General features: G+C 50.5%; 1 protein-coding gene across 1 annotated transcript in view; it reads left to right on the top strand.

Annotated features, from left to right (window-relative positions):
- The first annotated feature begins 201 nt into the window (after positions 1-201).
- Positions 202-24,697, top strand: part of LOC146829965 (GTPase IMAP family member 9-like) — an 85,978-nt gene continuing 61,482 nt past the window's right edge. The window contains exons 1-2 of the mRNA XM_085603998.1: positions 202-303; positions 7,704-7,754. Of these exons, the coding sequence (XP_085460124.1) occupies positions 7,748-7,754 (7 nt within the window). The 5' untranslated portion in view covers positions 202-303; positions 7,704-7,747. The remainder of the gene's footprint in view (positions 304-7,703; positions 7,755-24,697) is intronic.

Below are 24,697 nucleotides of genomic sequence, written 5' to 3'. Positions count from 1 at the left end.
CCTTCCTATTACGTAATGCAATTTCCTTCTGTTTTTACAGTGTGTATGTAAAGCGCTCTGATACCTACGGGTCGAGCTAGCGCTATATAAAACTTTTTTTTTTTAATTTAAATAAAAATAAACAGGCAGTAGTATAGTGAGAGTGCAGCCATTGTGTTGACTTTTAGCGCCCTCGTGTGGCAACAAGCAGTACTGCGCCTTGTGAAGGCGGTGCTAGGCTGGAGTAGGGTTTCTATAATAGATGTCTGTCCGCACTTGCAGGAGTCACAGACAGACAGACGGAGCAGGAGGCGGCAGCAGCAGGTGAGCTGTGTGCAGTGTGTGTCACTGTCCCCGGGTTGGCCCCCACACTGAGGCGCTCTGGGGGTTCAAGGCCGTTGTATAGCAAGCCTCATACAAATATGGGGAGGGCTGCAACAGGGAGAATGCATGGCTCGGGTGTGTGTATGTGTGTGTGTGTCTGGCACTGGTGTGTGTCTGGGCCTGGTGTGTCTGCCACTCTAGTGTGTGCAGCAGGAACTTAGAATAAAGTGATCAGCAGCGTCCTCGCCACTCGGGGTTTCACAGTTTCTGGATGGTGTTTGAGGGTCCCCGGCGGGCGGGACAGCCCCATAGAAGTGGCAGTGTTTGCGTTCTTACCCTCACACATCACGCAGATGACCACGGCACCGCACGTACACCCGTAATAGGTGACAATCTGTGTATATGAGGCCTGCGTGAATCAATTGTGTACTTTGATTGTCATGTGAGAGTGCTTTGAGCCGCGCCTACGGCTCTCTCACAGGGCACCAGGCACTATGTGAAGGACTTGTAGTTACACATGATGGTCTGTTTGGTGATTTCTGAGGCTCGGAGGACTTTCCAGGCTCTGTTTGATGGAGAGTTGGTGTTATTGTGGTCGTCTTGATATGAGGGTGTGGTACAGGAGAGCCACAGTCTTTGTCACATTGTGACGGTCTGCTGGTGGTAAGTGCGGGTCTGGGCAGTACACGGGAAAGGTTTTAAAACCCCATGTGGGTTGTATTCACTGAATGTTTGTAAGGTGCTCGTAGGAGCTGTACACACAGCTGACTTCAGAGAGGTCGCTACAGGTCACGTTGTGTTGTGTGAAGATGCCATGGAGCTGTCTGTGTCGGAGGCTCCTAGAAGCAACGATCGATGGTGTGTGGGTGTCTCTTGCGGAGTATGTGTGCACGTGGGGTGTGATGTATTTGTGTCTTTCGCATGTTACACGTGGGTTTGTTGGGTGCTGTGTACCCTTGTCTATTATGTGCTGTGATTGTGTCTGTCCAGCACTTTAGAGGAGTCTTTTCGGTGTTAAGTGAATTTACAATTCGAGGAATCGGTTAAAGCGCCTTTCTGAGACTGTGAGGGTTTGAATGAACTATAATAGAGTCTGTGACACTACACGCCTCTGGGTACGGATGTGACGTGCTGTGGTGAGAAGCACATGGACGCGCTGTGTGTGGTGTGTCTGTCAATGACACATATCCATGGCTGTAGAAGCATGCTGGTGTCCTTGCCGCGTGCGCTTTTATTAAAAGACCTGCGATCCCCACTGCATAAGTGAGACATGGCTACAGGGTGAATAGAAGTGTGCATAGGCAGCGCGTGCGGGCACTTAAGGAGTGGAAGGACCTGTTTAAATACCGGAGAGAGGACGTGTAATGAACCCTGCAGGACGCTGGCTCGGTGTGCACTATACCAAAGTAGGGTATGGTGTGCACAGACTCCAGTGGGTCCCCGGAGGCTCAAGTAGATAATACGAAGGGGCAGATTCACCACTTCTTCACTCAGCGCAGAGAAGCAGACGCAAATGCTGCGCTGCGTGAAACGGAGCGAGCGCGAGAGTGCCAAATTTACCGAAATATGGCATTCGCCTGCCCTTTCGCTAGGAGCTGAAATCAGCTGCCTTGTGCCACGGAGACACCTCTACGCCATGGTGCAAGGGTGTGAGTCCAGCATAGGTCTTGTACTGGAAGGATATTATGCTGAGACTCACTTGAACCCTTTTCTTTCTTTGTCTTGGTGCTGTACTGTGCAGCGCACATGCGCAGCTGGAAAAGGAAGGAGAAATGAAAGCATTTCCGCTCATAGCGCCTACTTCAAAAGGGTGCGGTTTTCTGACGCTAAACCCTGTCTATTTTATTTAGTAAATTGGGTTTAGTGTGAGAAACCATAGGTGGTTGCACAGGATCACCCTTGCTGCACCCGTGGTACTCCCCCTCGGCGCCAAGTCATGAAAAGCAGCACATAGCGCTTAGGTGATTGCACAGGATCACCCATGCTCCACCCGTGCCACGCCCCCTCGGCGCCAAGTCATGAAAAGCAGCACATAGCGCTTAGGTGGTTGCACAGGATCACCCATGCTCCACCCGTGGTACACCCCCTCGGCGCCAAGTAATGCAAAGCAGCACATAGCGCTTAGGTGGTTGCACAGGATCACCCATGCTCCACCCGTGGTACACCCCCTCGGCGCCAAGTAATGCAAAGCAGCACATAGCGCTTAGGTGGTTGCACAGGATCACCCATGCTCCACCCGTGCCACGCCCCCTCGGCGCCAAGTAATGAAAAGCAGCACATAGCGCTTAGGTGGTTGCACAGGATCACCCATGCTCCACCCGTGCCACGCCCCCTCGGCGCCAAGTAATGCAAAGCAGCACATAGCGCTTAGGTGATTGCACAGGATCACCCATGCTCCACCCGTGCCACGCCCCCTCGGCGCCAAGTAATGAAAAGCAGCTCATAGCGCTTAGGTGGTTGCACAGGATCACCCTTGCTGCACCCGTGGTACGCCCCCTCGGCGCCAAGTCATGAAAAGCAGCACATAGCGCTTAGGTGGTTGCACAGGATCACCCTTGCTGCACCCGTGGTACGCCCCCTCGGCGCCAAGTCATGAAAAGCAGCACATAGCGCTTAGGTGATTGCACAGGATCACCCATGCTCCACCCGTGCCACGCCCCCTCGGCGCCAAGTCATGAAAAGCAGCACATAGCGCTTAGGTGGTTGCACAGGATCACCCATGCTCCACCCGTGCCACGCCCCCTCGGCGCCAAGTCATGAAAAGCAGCACATAGCGCTTAGGTGGTTGCACAGGATCACCCATGCTCCACCCGTGGTACGCCTCCTCGGCGCCAAGTAATGAAAAGCAGCACATAGCGCTTAGGTGGTTGCACAGGATCACCCATGCTCCACCCGTGGCACGTCCCCTCGGCGCCAAGTCATGAAAAGCAGCTCATAGCGCTTAGGTGGTTGCACAGGATCACCCATGCTCCACCCGTGCCACGCCCCCTCGGCGCCAAGTAATGAAAAGCAGCTCATAGCGCTTAGGTGGTTGCACAGGATCACCCTTGCTGCACCCGTGGTACGCCCCCTCGGCGCCAAGTCATGAAAAGCAGCACATAGCGCTTAGGTGGTTGCACAGGATCACCCTTGCTGCACCCGTGGTACGCCCCCTCGGCGCCAAGTCATGAAAAGCAGCACATAGCGCTTAGGTGATTGCACAGGATCACCCATGCTCCACCCGTGCCACGCCCCCTCGGCGCCAAGTCATGAAAAGCAGCACATAGCGCTTAGGTGGTTGCACAGGATCACCCATGCTCCACCCGTGCCACGCCCCCTCGGCGCCAAGTCATGAAAAGCAGCACATAGCGCTTAGGTGGTTGCACAGGATCACCCATGCTCCACCCGTGGTACGCCCCCTCGGCGCCAAGTCATGAAAAGCAGCTCATAGCGCTTAGGTGGTTGCACAGGATCACCCTTGCTGCACCCGTGGCACGCTCCTCGGCACCAAGTCATGAAAAGCAGCACATAGCGCTTAGGTGGTTGCACAGGATCACCCTTGCTGCACCCGTGGCATGCTCCTCGGCGCCAAGTCATGAAAAGCAGCACATAGCGCTTAGGTGGTTGCACAGGATCACCCTTGCTGCACCCGTGGCACGCTCCCTCGGCGCCAAGTAATGAAAAGCAGCTCATAGCGCTTAGGTGGTTGCACAGGATCACCCTTGCTGCACCCGTGGCACGCCCCCTCGGCGCCAAGTAATGAAAAGCAGCTCATAGCGCTTAGGTGGTTGCACAGGGTCACCCATGCTCCACCCGTGGCACGCTCCTCGGCGCCAAGTCATGAAAAGCAGCACATAGCGCTTAGGTGGTTGCACAGGATCACCCTTGCTGCACCCGTGGCACGCTCCTCGGCGCCAAGTCATGAAAAGCAGCACATAGCGCTTAGGTGGTTGCACAGGATCACCCTTGCTGCACCCGTGGCACGCCCCCTCGGCGCCAAGTAATGAAAAGCAGCTCATAGCGCTTAGGTGGTTGCACAGGGTCACCCATGCTGCACCCGTGGCACGCCCCCTCGGCGGTAAGTAAATTAAAGCAGCACATAGCGCTTAGGTGGTTGCACAGGGTCACCCATGCTGCACCCGTGGCACGCCCCCTAGGCGCGAAGTAAATTAAAGCAGCGGTATGTGCTGCTTTGTGTTACTTTCACTTTATTTCCAGTGCTAAACAATTTTAGTGCTGGAAAGTTAATCGGAAAAAAAAGATTTTGCACCAATTTGCGTCACTTTTGTGGAGCAAACATGGAGTGAAATCTTAGTAGATCTCCCCCTAAATTCTCCCTTTTGTGGTAGTGTGGGCACGCAGTTTCGCTTATCAGAGGGCAATGATAAACGTTTGTTGTACGCACTGAGACAAGAAATGATTACATACACCCAATGACTAAATCCGAAACCACTTGATTCTAAATATATTTCTTTTTGTATCTTTACTACCTTGAACCAAAGATACTTTTTGATTTTACAAAACATATTTTACTGCAGCAGTTTGTAAGTATAAAAAGTGGACACAGTGCATTTTTCAAACAGTTCAACGTTAACCTATGGAAGGAAAACAATCATGCAATTCCACAGGTAAGTAAGTAACTTACAAATCCAGTCTTCGGGTTTTAGGACCAACACTGGGCAAGGGTCAATAAATGTGGAGACTGTTCCACCAGCGGCACTGGGAAGGCCGAGTGCAGAGGTGAAATTCTGTCACTGGGCCCAGTGTTAGCTAATGGAGACTGGGGGTATGCAAAGAGGTGCCGGATGCAGTTAGGTAATATCAGATTTGGGGGTCAATCTCCAGGGGTTAGGACCAGCCCTGGGGGCGCCACGAGGCAGCACCAAACATACATCATCAGCTGCACAGAGGCGCCGGTTGCAAAGTGCCAACGCAGCGTTGGGCGCCCAAGAAAAATTAATAGAGACTTAAGATTTCGAACAAAGCTGCAGGCTTGGACTAGGAAGCTGGACGAAGGGAACCAGTGGCTCTGGATGTGTGTAGGGGTGCTGAGGAACTCAGGGACACCATCAGTCGAGCTCCCAGAGGCGCGGATGCTGTGGGTGCAGGGGTATCTTTTGACGTGGGGTGGACTCCAGCTCAGGTCTGCTGGGGAGCCTTCGTGGAACGGGTGGGCCACCTGGACTCGGGCCAGAGGCGAGGAATGCAGAAGTAGGCCCAGAGGACTGGTTGTGTGGTTCAGCAGGGCACTTGAGCTCTTGTTGTTGTGTTTCTTTGAGGACAGGGCTACTTTCCTTGGGAGTTTGTGGTTTTTAAGGAAGACAGGAAGTCCTCCCAGGATTGTGGAGGTCACTGGGCCTGCAGGACGAGAACCTTTTCGGAGCAGGTTTCTTCAAGGGCTGCAGATAGGCTAGTAGGGCTGGGGCCAAGTCAGATGTTGTATGGAGTCTTCACTACTGCACAGCATGTTTGGTTCTTCTTCTTTACGTTGCCAGGAATCTGAGGATCAAAGTTCAGGGGTGCCCCTAAATACTCAATTTAGGGGTGTTACAGGTACTGGCAGCTATTATCCAATGAGCTACTTACCTTTAGGGTTACTACATCCTTTGTATACCCACTCCCTTTGGGGAGGGGCCACACCCCTAATCCTATTGGCTAAAATCCTCACAACCAAAATGGAGAATTTTCAAAAGAGATGGTCACTTCAACTCTGGACACCTTAGGGGTGGTCCTGACTGAGGGGGGACACACCTCTGCCAATCTTGCTGCCCAAAGGGGGGCTTGGTCGGGGCTAGCTGGAGAGGCCCTGGCTTGCATAAAAAAGGGAAGGAAGCCTTTGAGGCTCCCCACCCTTGAATGATGTACCTGCTTGGGGGTAGGAGTGAAGCACCTCCACCCAGAGCAGGCTTTATCACCCACAAGAGCACAAGGACCCCTCATCAGGGGTCAGAAGCATGTCTAGAAGTGGCAGGCTGGTGCAGACCAGTCCGGCACACACTATCGGGTTGGTGGATTTTCAGGGCGCACCTCTGCGGTGCCTTTGAGTGCTTTTATTAATGAATCCAACACTGGCATCAGGTTGTGCTCATTAACCTGACATGTTAGGGACCAAACATCTTGGGATTCGGTGAAGCCATCATGGAGCTGTGGAACTCGCATTGACAAACTACCATCCCATGTACTCAGTATGGCTTTACTATACACCTATAATCCCTAAGAATAGACTTAGACACTGTTGGGGCATCTTTATGCTCATGCAGTTATGCCCTCACATGAGGTATAGTGCACACTGCCTTAGGGCTGTAAGGCCACCAGTAGGGGTGACTTACCCATGCCTCTGACAGTACTGGCAGGCCTGGCACACAGGGTTGTGTGCCAGGGCGACTCTTCACTTTTAGTGGCACCAAAACTCGCAGGCTGCAGTGGCAGTGTGCGGTGTTTCCTGAGGGGTCTCAGGGTGGCATAATACATGCTGCAGCCCTTAGAGACCCTCTTTGGTCACAAGGCCCTGTTGCCACTGATACCTTTTACAAGGGGCTTATATGTGGGCCAGAGGTGATGGGAACATGATTAGCAGGAACAGAGTGCACATACAGTCAAAGTTGCATTCAGAGTCGGACAAAAAGTGGGGGTCACCCTGCCAAAGCAGCACTTTCCTACAAACACTGACACTGCGGAAAACCTTTGGGCTGGATGTGTATTAGGCCTAGGCAAAAAGTAAATTACTATGGCGTAGTTTGAGAAATGCTGAGAATTCTACTTAATGAAAATACCTAATTTTACACCACTGTGCCACTTTGGGTAAATACGCTCTATTTACGGTACAGTGAATAGCACAAGAAAGCAAAATGTGAGTGCTTATCTTTAAATGCGCTCTCCTGTCAAAAGCTGACACAAGGATATATTTTTCACTAAAATATGGCACAAAATAATGCATTTGCACTTGTTTTAATTTCGTATAATCTTGCTGTATTGTCAGGTGAAAATGTTTTTTAGCATGCCTTACACTGTCTGTTTGCTGAAATTAATAATTTTAGGAAAAGGAGAAACAGCTCATTGGGGAACTATGGGTTGATCAGAAATGTAGCAACACGGAAGGGGAGATATTGTCAAGATTCTTGTTTTCATCAGATCGGTCTCCAGTGGAAGGGGTAGTAATGGGTGATGTAGGTCTCACCGAGTGGCATTTCATTCACTTTGGAAACAAATAGAGAAGGAACACTGGGTCGTAGGTCCCTGGAGATTGAGACATATAATCTGCTATGTTCCGCATAAGCTTTTGTCCTGTGCACTTTTAGATGTCTACTTTATATTAAAACAACTGAAAACAAGAGGCGTGCGTGTCTGTGCTATGCCAAAGTTTTTTTCATTGCATATGTATTCATGGTTTGTCCACTTCATTAAATAAGTGTACTGTGCAGTTTATTTCAGATCCCTCTTAATCGGTTTCCAAAGGAAAAAAAGGATGTCAAGTAAGTAAAGTGAAAGGCCCTTCTTTTCCATCATAGTTGTTTAATATTTGATTCTCAATGTGTTCATGGTTATTAGGGATATGATGTACACTCTCATACTTTTGTACCACACCTAAATCTCTGACTGTATTACAGTTGTAAATATGCTATTAATGTCCTTTTATTTCATAAATCAAAGTTAATACTACTGAGTTTGTGCAATGAGGCTATTTTTAAAAGTGTGATTTTGGGGGGAATCACTATATATGTTTTTCTAAACTCCTTTAGTCATGATGCGCGCAAGAATATTTATTTTATGTAATGTGATGCAGATACTGCAGAATTATCAGCTTCTGAAATGATCATTCATAGAAGGCCTCTGAATTGGCAATAGTTTATTCTGAGACTAGATCAATATTCCAATTGCACGCATGCTTCTATAATGCGTGCAGGAACATGGTCAAGAAAATACCTACCAGAAAAAGAGAGCCATTTTGAGATGAGAGAGTGACAGCAGATGGACTTGGAAATGGATGGCCATGACCAGGACTTTTATTCCTGAAATGGGTGGCCATGACCGGGACTTTGTTCCTGAAATGGATGGCCATGACCGGGACTTTGTTCCTGAAATGGGTGGCCATGACCGGGACTTTGTTCCTGAAATGGATGGCCATGACCGGGACTTTGTTCCTGAAATGGATGGCCATGACCGGGACTTTGTTCCGGAAATGGCTGGCCATGACCAGGACTTTGTTCCTGAAATGGATGGCCATGACCGGGACTTTGTTCCTGAAATGGATGGCTATGAACGGGACTTTGTTCCTGAAATGGATGGCCATGAACGGGACTTTGTTCCTGAAATGGATGGCCATGAACGGGACTTTGTTCCTGAAATGGATGGCCATGAACGGGACTTTGTTCCTGAAATGGATGGCCATGAACAGGACTTTGTTCCTGAAATGGATGGCCATGACCGGGACTTTGTTCCTGAAATGGGTGGCCATGAACGGGACTTTGTTCCTGAAATGGATGGCCATGAACGGGACTTTGTTCCTGAAATGGATGGCCATGAACGGGACTTTGTTCCTGAAATGGATGGCCATGAACGGGACTTTGTTCCTGAAATGGATGGCCATGAACGGGACTTTGTTCCTGAAATGGATGGCCATGAACGGGACTTTGTTCCTGAAATGGATGGCCATGAACGGGATTTTGTTGCTGAAATGGATGGCCATGACCAGGACTTTGTTCCTGAAATGGATGGCCATGACCAGGACTTTGTTCCTGAAATGGATGGCCATGAACGGGACTTTGTTCCTGAAATGGATGGCCATGAACGGGATTTTGTTCCTGAAATGGATGGCCATGACGGGGACCTTGTTCCTGAAATGGATGGCCATGACCGGGACTTTGTTCCTGAAATGGATGGCCATGAACAGGACTTTGTTCCTGAAATGGATGGCCATGACCGGGACCTTGTTCCTGAAATGGATGGCCATGACCGGGACTTTGTTCCTGAAATGGATGGCCATGAACAGGACTTTGTTCCTGAAATGGATGGCCATGACCGGGACTTTGTTCCTGAAATGGATGGCCATGACCTGGACTTTGTTCCTGAAATGGATGGCCATGAACGGGACTTTGTTCCTGAAATGGATGGCCATGAACGGGACTTTGTTCCTGAAATGGATGGCCATGAACGGGATTTTGTTCCTGAAAAGGATGGCCATGACCAGGACTTTGTTCCTGAAATGGATGGCCATGAACGGGACTTTGTTCCTGAAATAGATGGCCATGACCGGGACTTTGTTCCTGAAATGGATGGCCATGAACGGGACTTTGTTCCTGAAATGGATGGCCATGAACGGGACTTTGTTCCTGAAATGGATGGCCATGAACGGGACTTTGTTCCTGAAATGGATGGCCATGAACGGGACTTTGTTCCTGCAATGGATGGCCATGGCCAGGACTTTGTTCCTGAAATGGATGGCCATGACCTGGACTTTGTTCCTGAAATGGATGGCCATGAACGGGACTTTGTTCCTGAAATTGATGGCCATGAACGGGACTTTGTTCCTGAAATGGATGGCCATGAACGGGACTTTGTTCCTGAAATGGATGGCCATGAACGGGACTTTGTTCCTGAAATGGATGGCCATGACCTGGACTTTGTTCCTGAAATGGATGGCCATGACCGGGACTTTGTTCCTGAAATGGCTGGCCATGACCAGGACTTTGTTCCTGAAATGGATGGCCATGACCAGGACTTTGTTCCTGAAATGGATGGCCATGACCGGGACTTTGTTCCTGAAATGGGTGGCCATGACTGGGACTTTGTTCCTGAAATGGATGGCCATGACCAGGACTTTGTTCCTGAAATGGATGGCCATGAACGGGACTTTGTTCCTGAAATGGATGGCCATGACCAGGACTTTGTTCCTGAAATGGATGGCCATGAACGGAACTTTGTTCCTGAAATGGATGGCCATGACCGGGACTTTGCTCCTGAAATGGCTGGCCATGACCGGGACTTTGTTCCTGAAATGGATGGCCATGACCGGGACTTTGTTCCTGAAATGGATGGCCATGAACAGGACTTTGTTCCTGAAATGGATGGCCATGACCGGGACCTTGTTCCTGAAATGGATGGCCATGACCGGGACTTTGTTCCTGAAATGGATGGCCATGAACAGGACTTTGTTCCTGAAATGGATGGCCATGACCGGGACTTTGTTCCTGAAATGGATGGCCATGACCTGGACTTTGTTCCTGAAATGGATGGCCATGAACGGGACTTTGTTCCTGAAATGGATGGCCATGAACGGGACTTTGTTCCTGAAATGGATGGCCATGAACGGGATTTTGTTCCTGAAAAGGATGGCCATGACCAGGACTTTGTTCCTGAAATGGATGGCCATGAACGGGACTTTGTTCCTGAAATGGATGGCCATGAACGGGACTTTGTTCCTGAAATGGATGGCCATGAACGGGACTTTGTTCCTGAAATGGATGGCCATGAACGGGACTTTGTTCCTGAAATGGATGGCCATGGCCAGGACTTTGTTCCTGAAATGGATGGCCATGACCTGGACTTTGTTCCTGAAATGGATGGCCATGAACGGGACTTTGTTCCTGAAATTGATGGCCATGAACGGGACTTTGTTCCTGAAATGGATGGCCATGAACGGGACTTTGTTCCTGAAATGGATGGCCATGAACGGGACTTTGTTCCTGAAATGGATGGCCATGACCGGGACTTTGTTCCTGAAATGGATGGCCATGACCGGGACTTTGTTCCTGAAATGGCTGGCCATGACCAGGACTTTGTTCCTGAAATGGATGGCCATGACCAGGACTTTGTTCCTGAAATGGATGGCCATGACCGGGACTTTGTTCCTGAAATGGATGGCCATGACCGGGACTTTGTTCCTGAAATGGATGGCCATGACCGGGACTTTGTTCCTGAAATTGATGGCCATGAACGGGACTTTGTTCCTGAAATGGATGGCCATGAACGGGACTTTGTTCCTGAAATGGATGGCCATGAACGGGACTTTGTTCCTGAAATGGATGGCCATGACCGGGACTTTGTTCCTGAAATGGATGGCCATGACCGGGACTTTGTTCCTGAAATGGCTGGCCATGACCAGGACTTTGTTCCTGAAATGGATGGCCATGACCAGGACTTTGTTCCTGAAATGGATGGCCATGACCGGGACTTTGTTCCTGAAATGGATGGCCATGACCGGGACTTTGTTCCTGAAATGGATGGCCATGACCGGGACTTTGTTCCTGAAATGGATGGCCATGACCGGGACTTTGTTCCTGAAATGGATGGCCATGACCGGGACTTTGTTCCTGAAATGGCTGGCCATGACCAGGACTTTGTTCCTGAAATGGATGGCCATGACCAGGACTTTGTTCCTGAAATGGATGGCCATGACCGGGACTTTGTTCCTGAAATGGGTGTCCATGACCGGGACTTTGTTCCTGAAATGGATGGCCATGACCGGGACTTTGTTCCTGAAATGGATGGCCATGAATGGGACTTTGTTCCTGAAATGGATGGCCATGACCAGGACTTTGTTCCTGAAATGGATGGCCATGAACGGAACTTTGTTCCTGAAATGGATGGCCATGACCGGGACTTTGCTCCTGAAATGGCTGGCCATGACCGGGACTTTGTTCCTGAAATGGATGGCCATGAACGGGATTTTGTTCCTGAAAAGGATGGCCATGACCAGGACTTTGTTCCTGAAATGGATGGCCATGACCGGGACTTTGTTCCTGAAATGGATGGCCATGACCGGGACTTTGTTCCTGAAATGGATGGCCATGACCGGGACTTTGCTCCTGAAATGGATGGCCATGACCGGGACTTTGTTCCTGAAATGGATGGCCATCTCCAACATTAACCTGCACATTCCCTGTTTCATGCTGTAAAGTGATGCTCTGTATGATTCACACTGAGCCAGTCATAGCTATGAGCTGTTGATGTGGGCTGGGCCCATGTCATCTGCTGCTGCCTGGATTCACAGTCATAGCAAGTTGCACACAAGAGCAAAGACAGGTATTGTCTTGATACATTTTGAAGACTTTGCAACAGGCTTTAGAAGGCCATACAATGATAGGCAGTGCTATAAATGGCAAGTAGAGAGAGAGTTGTAAAGATCATTTGACTGTGTACACTCTGACAGGAGTAAAACATTCAAAACTAAAGGCACAAGTGATGGATGTTAAACCCCAGCAGATTTTCAACTCAAGCACAGATACTTTTTAACCAACTTGACATGAGCAGATAGAGCCAATGTGTCTGGAAAAGCCTGTGCAGGAAGGCGCATTCCTTTTTCAACTACACTGTAATAATGCCCATTGAGCTGAATATTACGCTTTGACTGTTTTATTTGCACCCTTCATCTTGATTAGTACAGGACTGCAGAACATTTTAAGGATTAATAAATAACTTACATCCAATATTTATATTAATGGTTGTATTTCTTTCTTTCTTTTAAAGTAATACCTGAGTAGGAATGTTTCATTCACTAGTGATTGTCAGAGTGATATATTATATGCCAGGTGCTTCTTACTCACGGCCTATTTACGTCACTCTACCTACTCGCGCCCTGCATCAGTTCTGCTGAAGCTCTGTACGTTCAGACGTATAAACCTTTCTAGAAGTCAGATCTCCTGCAGCAGGGGAAACCGGCAAGATGAACTCGACCAGTGATTAGACGACAACAGCTATGACTTGATGGCGGTCACAGTCTCCTACTGTTCCTCTGTTGAAAAAGTCCCAGCTTTTGTAGTGTGAGCAGGACGAAAGCACCAGCCCGGGGCCGGGACCTGGGGCACCACGTAGGGTATAGAACTTACTCCAACAGAGCCTCGCAAGGCCTCTGGGAGCTGATTGTGTCCCTGTAGCTCAGACCGGTCAGCCAATTCACCACCGAGTAACGAATATGACTGATTATATTGCATAGCAATACCACGCATGCCATGACAACGCGGGTATTACTACGCGATGTCAATTACAATGAGCACCATTACAACCAAAAATTTTACCACAACTATGCCTTTACCACGCATGCCATTTCAACTCATGGTAAACGTTTGCAAGGTAAGTGACTTCACCCTACCCTACCCTAAACCCTAATGTAGTACCACTGCACAACCACCCCCTGACCCCCAGTCCTCTCCCTACAATAACATTACACTACCCTGCACGACCCCCGACACTATCCTAAATCCTAAAACACTACCCTACACAAACACCACAACACTACCCTAAACCCTAAAACACTACCCCCCGCACAACCCTCCCTCTACCCCCAGTCCAGTCCCTACACTCCAACACTACCCTGCACGATCCCCCGACACTACCCTAAATCTTAAAACACAACCCTACACTACACAAACATTACAATACTACTTCGACACTACCCTAAACCCTAAAAAAGTAACCCTCACCCCAAGCACAATCCCCCTTACCTCTCTCTCCTCGTGGTTCCTCTCTCCTGGTTCCAGCGTGGTCTCTCTTCCGGTGCACGTCGTTGTGAGGAAACGAAACAGCCTCAGCTTCCTCACAACAATGTGGATAGCCATAACATCGCATGCGTTGTAAAAGCGCATGCAATTTAATGGTATGCGTAGTAATAACTATGCGTTGTTACATCGCATGCGTTACATCACATGTGATGAAATGACTTGCGGGGTAACTGCCTCGTTGTAATGGCTGTTTACTCTGAGTAACGTCTGGGGTCCTAGGTTGAAGGCAAGCAGGTCTAGTCTTAATAATAATAATAATAATCCACATTTGTAAAGCGCAAACAATCTCCCGTAAGGGTCTGTCAGCGCTGGGGGCCGTCGGGAAGATTAGGCAAGCTATTGCCCAGAGTCACATGCTGCTGGGCTAATCTGCCGCCGGCGATCGAACCGTGATCCCTGTTTCTATTTCCTTCTTTTAAATGCAAGGCACCCTACCTTGTCAGCTACAAGGGTTATTTAAGGGTTAACTATTTAGGGCTTCATTTATGAAAAACGTTGCATTGTTGTGTGTTTTCACTGCACCCTCCTTGGGACACGATGGATGCGCCGTATTTAATGTACGGCGCTCTATGTCGCAAGGAGTTACTGATACGTCGGTATTTCTGATGTATCTGTAGGCGCAGGAATTACGCATGGCTAAAGTGTGCTGCAAAAGTGACACTACTCCAGCAATGGGTCATTACACATGGGCAAGTACCATGCTGAATGTGCCTGCGTCAGTCATATGCCTGCTGTGAGGCGGGCGTACGATATTGACACAATGGCATCCTAAGAGTAGCACACTGAAATCTTATAGATTTCACTGCGTCTCTTCTACAAGGCTTTTTGCGGGGGACCGCCCACCTTGCATACATTATACCTGGCGCAAGTATAATGTGGCGCAGGGGTTTACAAAGTGAAGCATCTGCCTAGGTGCGCCACTTTGTAAATAAGGCGCAACATGGCGCATTTTTTCTGCTGCCGGTGTGTCACAGAGAGGGACCTAACGGCAGCGCAAGAGTGTCGCAGGGATTCATAAATAAGGCCCTTAATATTTAACAGTAGAGTTCTTTTCTGTAAAAAACCCTTTGTTTGACAGGTTCGCCTGTAGGTTGAAAAGCTGCTGTAGTCAGGCCATATGTGTCGGCCCGAAGACATGTTTTCCTTGCCCCTCTACTGGAAGTGCTGCAGTCCAGAGGTCTGACTGTAAAGTTAAAAGTGTCATTAGGAAATTAGTTAATTTTACTATGTTTTATTTATCACAGCACATGCACTGGGGCTACAGCTGTAATCCAGTGCACAGAGTTCACGAACATGCAATTACAGTCTGCAATAAATGTGGGTACCCATGCAAAAAAGAGGCCCTTTCTCATACTGGCAAAGTAAGATGAAGTAGGGTGGAGCATTAAAGTATATCACCTTCTATCCCAAACATCCCATTTCAAACATTATTTTTAACATGGTTGAATTGTTTAAAAGTGACAAAGGATTTGTTACAGCTTTGGGGGCAGATTTCAGGGACATGTGGGCACTTCGCAGATTGCCAGCCAGTGCGGCAATGCCAAAGCTAACCATAAAAAGAATGAGAGCAGAGGCTGCTGAGTATTACTAAGTTAGTATTTACTTGCCTAAGCCATTTCAGTCCGCCCCTGCTGTGTGTGTGTGTGCTGCCTAGTTCAGTGAGGGGCAGGGCTGGGGAATTCCAGGAGACAGGCTGGCTGCCAGGTGGTGGGTAGAGAGATTGCACCAGGATGGGTGGGAAGAGTACACCTTGACTCTGAATAGGCCTGTGCTCTGCTACCACAATGCTGGCTCCGCCCCCTGTGGAGCGGCTGATGTCTCTGCCCTGTGCACTGAAAGGAAAGAGCAGAGTCACCACAGCAAAGTGCTCCAAAACCGGACTGAGCCAGGCCCAGGCCCCCTGGAGACAAAGAACAAAAAAACTGTGTATAAAAGAAGGAGCCCTGCTCCTAAGAAATCAGATCCTGTTTACACCAAGAAGAAACTCTGCCCGAAGAGAAGGACCTGGTAAAGCTGCATGGAGGAGTACTGTCTCTAAGCCTGAGAGACTGGCCTGTGGTGGGTGCCTTGCTGCAAGAAGGAGAGGAAAAAGACTGAGAGAGACTTTTAAATCAACTTGTGCTGTTTAAACAAACTGCAAGGGCTTGCTTGTGAACTTGCTCCCTGAACTGCGCCCCAGGAACAGTGGGCGCTACCCCTCCCTGGAAGAAAAGGAAGCTGCTGTGGGTGGATTGCCAACACTGACCCCAGAGAACCTGTGTGCCCCCATCTCGCCGAGCAACGTGACCTCTGATCGCCTGTGCTGCTGTGAGCACCGTGAAGGCCTGCCCTGCCTGGCCTAAACAAAGTAAACAGCTGCACCCTCGAGCCGGAGCTCGCAACGTGAGGAAAGACTGTCCGGCTCCAAGCGCCGAGCCTCTGCGACCCCTGGCCGTAGAGACCACTGCGAAGACTGACAACACCCTGGTTCGCCGATTCTGGCCGATGCCGACAGCACTGCGCGCTGAAAATCACCCCCGAGCTGCCCCTCCTGCTTCCTACTCCGAGGTGTGCCGTGACGTCCTGAGGCGCCCCACGAAGCATCGCCGTCCACTGATAAAGCGGGACTGCAACGTGACGCTGGACGCCCTTCTACGGACTGCTGAGGACGCCACAAACTTTGCCCCCAAGAATAAGGTACTGTGAGCCCAAGCGCCTCGGTACGATGCGTACTTGCCTTTGTACGGTCCGTACTGCGCTGTCGTCCCGCTACGCTACTCATGCGGGAAGCGTGAGTCTTTGCGCGGTTTGCCCCAAGCCCGTACGGCGCGTCCCGGTACCTGTACGGCCTGTACAGCTTTAAAGAACTATACGCTGCTCACGCGGGAAGCGTGAGGAGTGGCAAGAGGCATACCGGACTCGTACGACGCGTACCTACGAAGGTACGGCCCGTACGGCTTGAGTCCGAGTACGCGTGCTCATACGGGAAGCGTGAGGAATCGTACAACGCGTACAAAAAGGCCCTACGAAGCGCACAGACCCCCAGAAAGTGCAGATTGCACCAAAAGTGACCATTCTAAGAACTGTGGCATCATGAACAGTGATAAACAAGTAACTGGAACAAGATTGAATTGAACACTGTATTTTTAAGCCTGCTTGAAGAGTTTTATATAAAGAACTTTATTTTTGGATAAATACAGTCTCGTGTCTCTGTGTGGTGGCTTGGTGGTTGTTGTGTGGGACATCCTAAATGCTTAACCTTATGCCCTCTGGGATTTAGCCTGACTGCTCGCGCCACATTACCTAGAGGGTGAGCAGGGGTTATTTTTCAAGAGGTAATCCTTTGCCCTGACGTAGAAGAAAGGGTCCCTGCTTGTCGCAAGTGCATACCTGCGCCAACCAGAGACCCCGGATTCTCATAGGAAGACTATCTTAAACTTTGGGGAGAAAAAGATGAATTCAGTTTTTGTGTATTTAGTGTAAGACAGTACTCAAACACTCAAGATTGCAACCACAATGGGACTGTTTGTAGTTTGTACATTTCTTGAACAGTGGTGGTTTTATGGTAGATTTGAGTGTCATCTGCATATTGTATAAAGAGAGAGGGAGCTAAGATGCACCCTTGAATGGACCCCATAGAAGATAGGAGAGGGTTTGTTTTATTTGTTGTTATATTTCATTACTTCTCAGAATAAAAGCCTTGTGGAACTAGTTTACATGAAGCGGTTTCAAAACTGTGGTGGGATTTATGAGATAAAAGAGAAGGTTCGTTTTGAGGAAATTCTTTCAGCCACAGTGACGGTATTGATCAGATCTTGTATTCACTTGGTAGGTGTTGGTGGGGCCAGTTGACCCCAAGTGGCTTATCTTTTTCTTAGGATCCCTAGAATGAGGTGTGTCTATTAGGATCTCCAATAAAGTTCAGGGATAGGGTAGACCTAAGATATGATTATTATAGGAGCACAAATTCAATTGTAGTAAATTATACCTGTAGGCACTAGATGCCTCAATGCCTAAGAATAGTTTTTCTAGTTTCCTTCTAATGCTTTAGTATACTGTCTCTCACACCTTAAACACTAGTAGATATATTGTAAACCTTGAATCCAGATTTACTAAAGATTCTCCAGGTGCTTAGATTCATTAAGAGCACACTTCTCTAGTAGTTTTAATATGTTTACTTTGTCCTATTATCTTAACATACTGGACCACTTTGGAAGTTCCTTCCAAGAGAGAATGAATGTCCAAACTTGATGAAATGATCATGCCTTTGTGCATCTGTGAGACCGGCCTCACGGCGTTGCCCTCTCCATCACCCAGCCAACCTGCAACCACCCTCAAGACACGACATCTCCGACTCCGGCCGCCCCAGCCACCCCCGATCCGCGGGCCGGCCAGAGGCCTGACAGACTCAACACCCTACCACGCATGCCCAACTGAGGGAGCGGGAACCCTCGAGCCAGACCCAGAGGCACCAGCCCAGTCACACCTCGGGTCGCCTTCCCCGGGAGGACTTGATCGGCCACCAGGCCCCTGGGGAGCAGGCGCCTCCCCTGCCGAGCGTCTGGGGTCCCTCCCAGACCCACCTGAAAAGACCAAAGAAGTGAGCGGCAGGAAATCCCGCCGAACCCCCTCCGTCACCCCAGTCCCCCCTCTGCGAGCACTCCGGACTTCAAAGAACCAGCGGAGTATAACAAGGGGTGCCGGAGAAGCGAGTGTAGAGAAGACCTGGAACCATCCGAGCCTGCAGACGCTGTTGCGGCTCCTGAATGCTGAAGTTACCTGGGCCTGCTGAGTGACTCGCGGCCTCTTGCTATTGAACCATCTGAGCCCAGCGGACGAGGTCGCGGCTCCCGAACATTGAACCACCTAGGCCTGCTGAGTGACTCGCGGCCCCCAGCTATTGAACCATCTGAGCCTGCTGACGGAATCGCGGCTCCCGAACTCCGACCACCTGTGCCTGCTGAGAGACTCGCGGCGCTCCCCCTTGAGGACGACTCAGTAAGAGATCGCCCAGAGACACGACACCCTCCAGCTCGAGGATTGTGAGCTTTCCGCAGGGTATTTCGCAGAGACACTATCTTGAAAGACTGTCCCGCTACCCCCATTCCCCCCGACCGATTTGTGGTACGTTGTGCCACTACTGTACCGCTTGCATCTTGGATCACAAAGATCCCTTGAAATCATCGATAAAAGAACCTATCGTCTTACAAAGAATACGTGTGGTGTCACTCTGTTCGTAGTGTATCTCAGGGTGTGCGCGCCTGGTTCGGCCTACTTGGGAGAGGTGGGTCAAAGGGGTGGGCAGGACGTGTTTCGAACCCCCCTCCGGCGAACGCCTTTCCAACAGCATCACAAATATATTCCAAGTTTGATTTCAGTTGATTTGATTTTAGCATTTATATAGCTCATGAATGCCCTAGGCCACCTAGGCACTTATACCAGCAAGATCAGTGAGGTGCCGAAGGAACTGTGTAAGACCTAGTTAATTGGCAAAGAGCCGGGAAGGGTAGTCTGTGGCTGCTGGGAGCTGCTGGTTAGAGGTTGGGTTTTTTTAGGAGTGGAAGAATCAATGTGATTTCCCAAACATCAGGGAAGGTATCTGAGTGAATTATCTTCTTGTAAACCATGGTTAGTTGTTCACTGATGACATCAGGCACCAGGTGTAGTATTTTAGGAGGACAGGGGTCGGAGGGGGCCGCTGATTTGGATGTTTTTACCATCTGGATGATCTGTTTTGAGGAAGGAGAGGAAAAGGATGTAAACAAATAGAGTGGTAGGGGAGCTACGACTGCTGGAGAGTTCCCAGATGTTGTTTCATCATAGGCAGAGAAGGATTTGTACACAGTCTCTACTTTGTCTTTAAAAAACAGAGCTAGTACGTTACAACATTTGGCACTGCTTTCCTTCCTTGGTGACTCAGAAAGTTTGGCTAGGCTTTTAACCGTAGCAAAGAGCTCTCTGCTAGAGTTTTTTGCTTGTAGGATTTTTGTTGATAAGTATTTACTTGTTTCTTCTATTATCAGTTTCTTGTCATCTGCCAGTGACTGTTCATATTGTGTTTTTAACATGGGGTCGTAATTTGCTCTCCACTGCCTCTCTACCCTTCTACAGACTTGTTTCTGAGTTCCTAATTTATCGGAGAACCATCATTCGGAGGGATTTTTCCACCTGGAGAGAAAGGTCTTAGTCGGTGCTAGTGGGTCAACTGTGGTTTTAATCCAGGTAGAGAGCCTGTGAGCAGCAGTATTTGCGTTGGTGTTAAGGTCTGGCTTTGAGCAGGAAAGGTGTAATTGATCGATGTTTCCCCATTCGCGAGCTTTGTGAGTTTGTGCGGTCTCGAGGAGTGCTGATCAATGCTTAGTGAGAACCTGTATAGCTTTATGGCCTGGCCATGGGAACAGCTATACTTCGATAACCTCCTGCCATGGGTTTGAGGTGAAAATGCTATCTAAGGTGTGCCCTGCGTCGTGGGTAGCATATTTGACTATCTGTCTCAGGGAGAAGCTAGCCATGGCATCGACTATTGAGGAAGTATCGTGTCCTCCTTTTTTTCAAGATGGTAATTGAAATCGCCTAATACTGTAAAGTCTGCTGCTTCGATACTAGATTCTACAAATGGGCTAATGGCATTCAAAAAGGTGCCTTTTGACCTAGGCGGTCTGTATAGGAGAATGCCCTTAAATGTGTAGTTTTTACTTAGCATGATCCGAAAGGCTAGTACTTCGCAATCTCGGGAGCTTCCTGCTGTGGACCCTGAGACCAGCAAGTCATCTCTGAAGATAATTGCAAGCCTCCCTCCCTCCTTGTCTGCTCGATCTGCTCTAAGAATCGAGTAACCTGCCGGTATTGCTAAACCCAGTTCTGGGCCGGTAGAATCATCCGCCCAGGTTTCAGTGACAAATGCCAAGTCGAGCTCATAAGTGCCCACCATCTCAGCAAATTCACTACGGTTTTTAAGTAAGGACCAATCATTAATGAGCATACCCAGGAACACCTTTGTGGTTCCTGGTAGCGGATGTTTATCGCAAGGTGGCCACTGCATTGTTTCAGACCTTAGTGAAGCACAGGTGAAGTTTGCATTGGTGGCATTGCCTGGGCTCGCTCTATAGGTCTAATAGAGGGCAAGCATACTTTCCAACTGCCTTGTTAAGTGCCAGATGTTCATCCCTTGAATATTTGATAATTGACCCTAATTCTGCGGTAAAACTGGTAGGGGTTATGGTGCTGGGAGTGATTCAGGCATGGACTGGCATGCCAGGGGCACGCTTGCTGCGTGAGTCCGCTGCGCCCGCAGCGAGCGTCCACTCCGGCATCTGCTAATAAGGTTGTTGCGGTCGGAAACTAGCCCTCACACCACCCGGAAATGCCTTTAGCTGCGGGAAGTGAGGGCGACAATTGATTGTTCCGAACACGCCCTCCGCGCAAACGGCACTTGCCGCAGCGGAAGAGGGCAAAGACCGGGATCCTGACATCCAGCTGGTGAGTGTGTGTGGAAATCTACACAACAAATGCTGTAAACTAGCTTTCCAAATGGTGCAAAAGGTGTTATTGGATGGTCAACTGATGCTTGACCGTAGAACATGAAGAAATTAGACATTTATCATAAACAGTTAGCGTTACTTTTAAGAAAGCAGAACTTTAATAGAGGGTACATGTTCTCATGGCAAATTGCTGTCGTAGTTTCAAAAGCTAGCAGAACAAGCATTAAAAATGCAATAGGTCTCACCTTGCATTAATTTAAAGCCATTTGCTTTGCTATACAATACCATTAGCAAAGCAAATGGCTTTAACTTAATCAAAGGCGAGACCTATTGCTTTTTCAATGCTTGTTTCTCTCTGTTATGTAGATGGGTTGCAGTTCAGACCAGTGCACTCTCTCTGAGATGCATTGATGAGGAACATTGCAGTTCTTTCTTTGGGATGCTGAACGGAGGATAGCCCCATTGCTCTCTGGGAGATGCTTTGCAGTGAAGTGCAGTGCACTCTCTGAAATGTAGTGAGGAGGATTGCAGTACTTTATGTGAGATGTTGTGAGGACGATGGCTGCACCTGGATGCCGCACACTCTATCTGAGACCTGGTGACCTGGTGACCTGTTCTCAGGACACCCCGCGCCGCACGGCCCCCAGCTGTGTGAGCCCCCTCGTGTGCCCTGCTGCTGCTCGCAGACTCGTTTTGCCCTCTGCCTGCCTCGCACTGTCCCCCAGCTGTGTTCTAGTTCCTTTCTGTTATCTCTGCATTTTGTAATTGTTTTTGTGCATAACTGTTGTGATTTTAGGTGATTGTTGTGTCTGCCCCGCTCTCCGGTTTACGCCATCGTCCTCGCGGCCACGCCCCTTTTCGTGTCCTCCCCGCTCCCACCTCCCAGCTGCTCCTCCCTCCCACTTGTCCATAAATGGCGACCGCGCGGCGCAGGTGAGTGTGACCTGTTCTCAGGACACCCCCGCGCCACACGGCCCCCAGCTGTGTGAGCCCCCTCGTGTGCCCTGCTGCTGCTCGCAGACTCGTTTTGCCCTCTGCCTGCCTCGCACTGTCCCCCAGCTGTGTTCTAGTTCCTTTCTGTTATCTCTGCATTGTGTAATTGTTTTTGTGCATAACTGTTGTGATTTTAGGTGATTGTTGTGTCTGCCCCGCTCTCCAGTTTCCGCCGTCGTCCTCGCGGCCACGCCCCTTTTTCGTGTCCTCCCCGCTCCCGCCTCCCAGCTGCTCCTCCCTCCCACTTAGCCATAAATGGCGACCGCGCAGACGCGCAGCGGTCACACGCAGCGGGAGCGCCGATTGTGCGCCGATGGCGTGCCAAAGGCAAGCCCGTCTGCGCCCGTCGGCGCCTGGACCGCGCCCAGTGCCGGAGCCCCTGGCCCCCTCCGATGCCAGACTACCCAACGGACCTACGACGCCGCCACTCTCTACGCACTCAATGCTGGCCAGAATCCTGCCTGCTACCGAGCCACCCCGAGATGCACCTACGGACCCTTCGCCTGCCAAGCCTGCCGATTCACCTGCCACCGGACCTGCACCACCAAGTCGAGCACCAGCAGCAACCACCTGAAGTGCATCCTGCTCAACACCCGCTCCGTCCACAGGCACGCCGTGGAACTCTTGGACCTACTCGACAGCACCTGACGTCGCCTTCCTCACCGAAACCTGGATGAACGCCTCCTCAGCACCCGACATCGCCACAGCCATCCCGGACGGATACAAGATCACCTGGAAGGACCGCATCAACCAGACGGGAGGCGGCATCGCCATCATACACAAGAACACCATCCGCATCTCGACTAACTCCGACGAAACCTTCACCGCCGCCGAACACCTGCACTTCCAGATACACACTGACCCCAAGACCACCCTCCGAGGCACCCTCATCTTCAGACCCCCGGGACCACGCACATAATTCAGCGAAGACATCGCAGACTTCATCAGCCCGTACGCCCTCCCCTCCGCTGACTACATCCTCCTTGGGGACCCAACTTCCACCTGGAGAACAACAACGACAGGAACACCACCGCCCTGCTGGACAACCTCGCCAACCTCGGACTCAAGCAACTGGTGAACAACCCCACCCACTACGCCGGCCACACGCTTGACCCCGTCTTCTCATCCAGCAAGCACATCTCCTTCAGTCACGCCACCGGACTCCACTGGACCGACCTCAGCTGCGTCCACTTCAGCTTCAGAAGAACTACGACCCACCACCACCCGCAACAGGCCCCCCGCCGGAGCTGGAGCAAGATCACCACCGAGCAGCTCACCGCCTCCCTCAGCCAGAACACTCCCGCCAGCACAACGGACCCCAACAAAGCAGCCATCAACCTTACCAAGTGGCTGACCGCCTGCGCCGATGACCTTGCACCACTAAAGAACCCTCCCAGCAGACACGGCAGCAAGAAAACCCCCTGTTTCACCAACGAACTCAAGGAATCCAAGAAAAACTGCCGCACCCTCGAGAAAGCCTGGCAGCATGACCAGACCACAGACAACAGAACTGTCCTCAAGCACGCCACCCGAAAACATCATCAGCTGATCCGCGCCACCAAGAAGTCGGCACTCAAAGAACGACTTGACAACAACGCCCACGACAGCAAGGAACTCTTCAGCATCGTCAAAGAGTTCTCCAACCCCAGCGCCGGATACAACGACATCACTCCCTCGCAAGACCTCTGCAACTCACTCGCCTCATTCTTCCACCGCAAGATCGCCAACATACACAACAGCTTCGACGCACAGACAACGCACCCTACCACCGAACCAACGCCCGCCACCACCACCCTCTGCAACTGGACCCCGATCAGCACCGAAGACACCACCCGCACGATGAACTCCATCCACTCCGGATCTCCAACCGACCCCTGCCCACACCACGTCTTCAACAAAGCCGACGCCATCATCGCACCCCATCTCCGGGACATCATCAACTCCTCCTTCCACACCGCCACCTTCCCGGAGAGCTGGAAACACGCCGAGCTGACCGCCCTCCTGAAGAAACCAACGGCAGACCCCACCGACCTCAAGAACTACCGTCCCATCTCGCTCCTTCCTTTTCCGGCCAAAGTCATCGAGAAGACCGTCAACAGACAGCTTGCCGCCTTCCTCGAGACAAACGGCTCCCTCAACCCTTCGCAGTCCGGGTTTCGGGCCAACCACAGCACCGAGACCGCCCTAATCGCAGCCACCGACGACATCAGAACCCTGATCGACAACGGGGAAACAGCGGCCCTCATCCTCCTGGACCTCTCTGCGGCGTTCGACACTGTCTGCCACCGCACCCTAGTGAAGTGCCTCAGCGACATTGGAATCCGAGAGAAAGCACTGGAATGGATCATCTCGTTCCTCGCCGGAAGAACCCAGAGAGTCCGCCTCCCACCGTTCAGATCCGAGGACACCGAAGTCATCTGCGGCGTACCAAAAGTATCTTCACTCAGTCCAACCCTCTTCAACGTC

This window comes from Triturus cristatus, chromosome 5_1 (genome assembly GCF_964204655.1).
Source record: "Triturus cristatus chromosome 5_1, aTriCri1.1, whole genome shotgun sequence".
Taxonomy (NCBI): Eukaryota; Metazoa; Chordata; class Amphibia; order Caudata; family Salamandridae; genus Triturus; species Triturus cristatus.
This window is presented reverse-complemented; position numbering and strand designations above follow the sequence as displayed.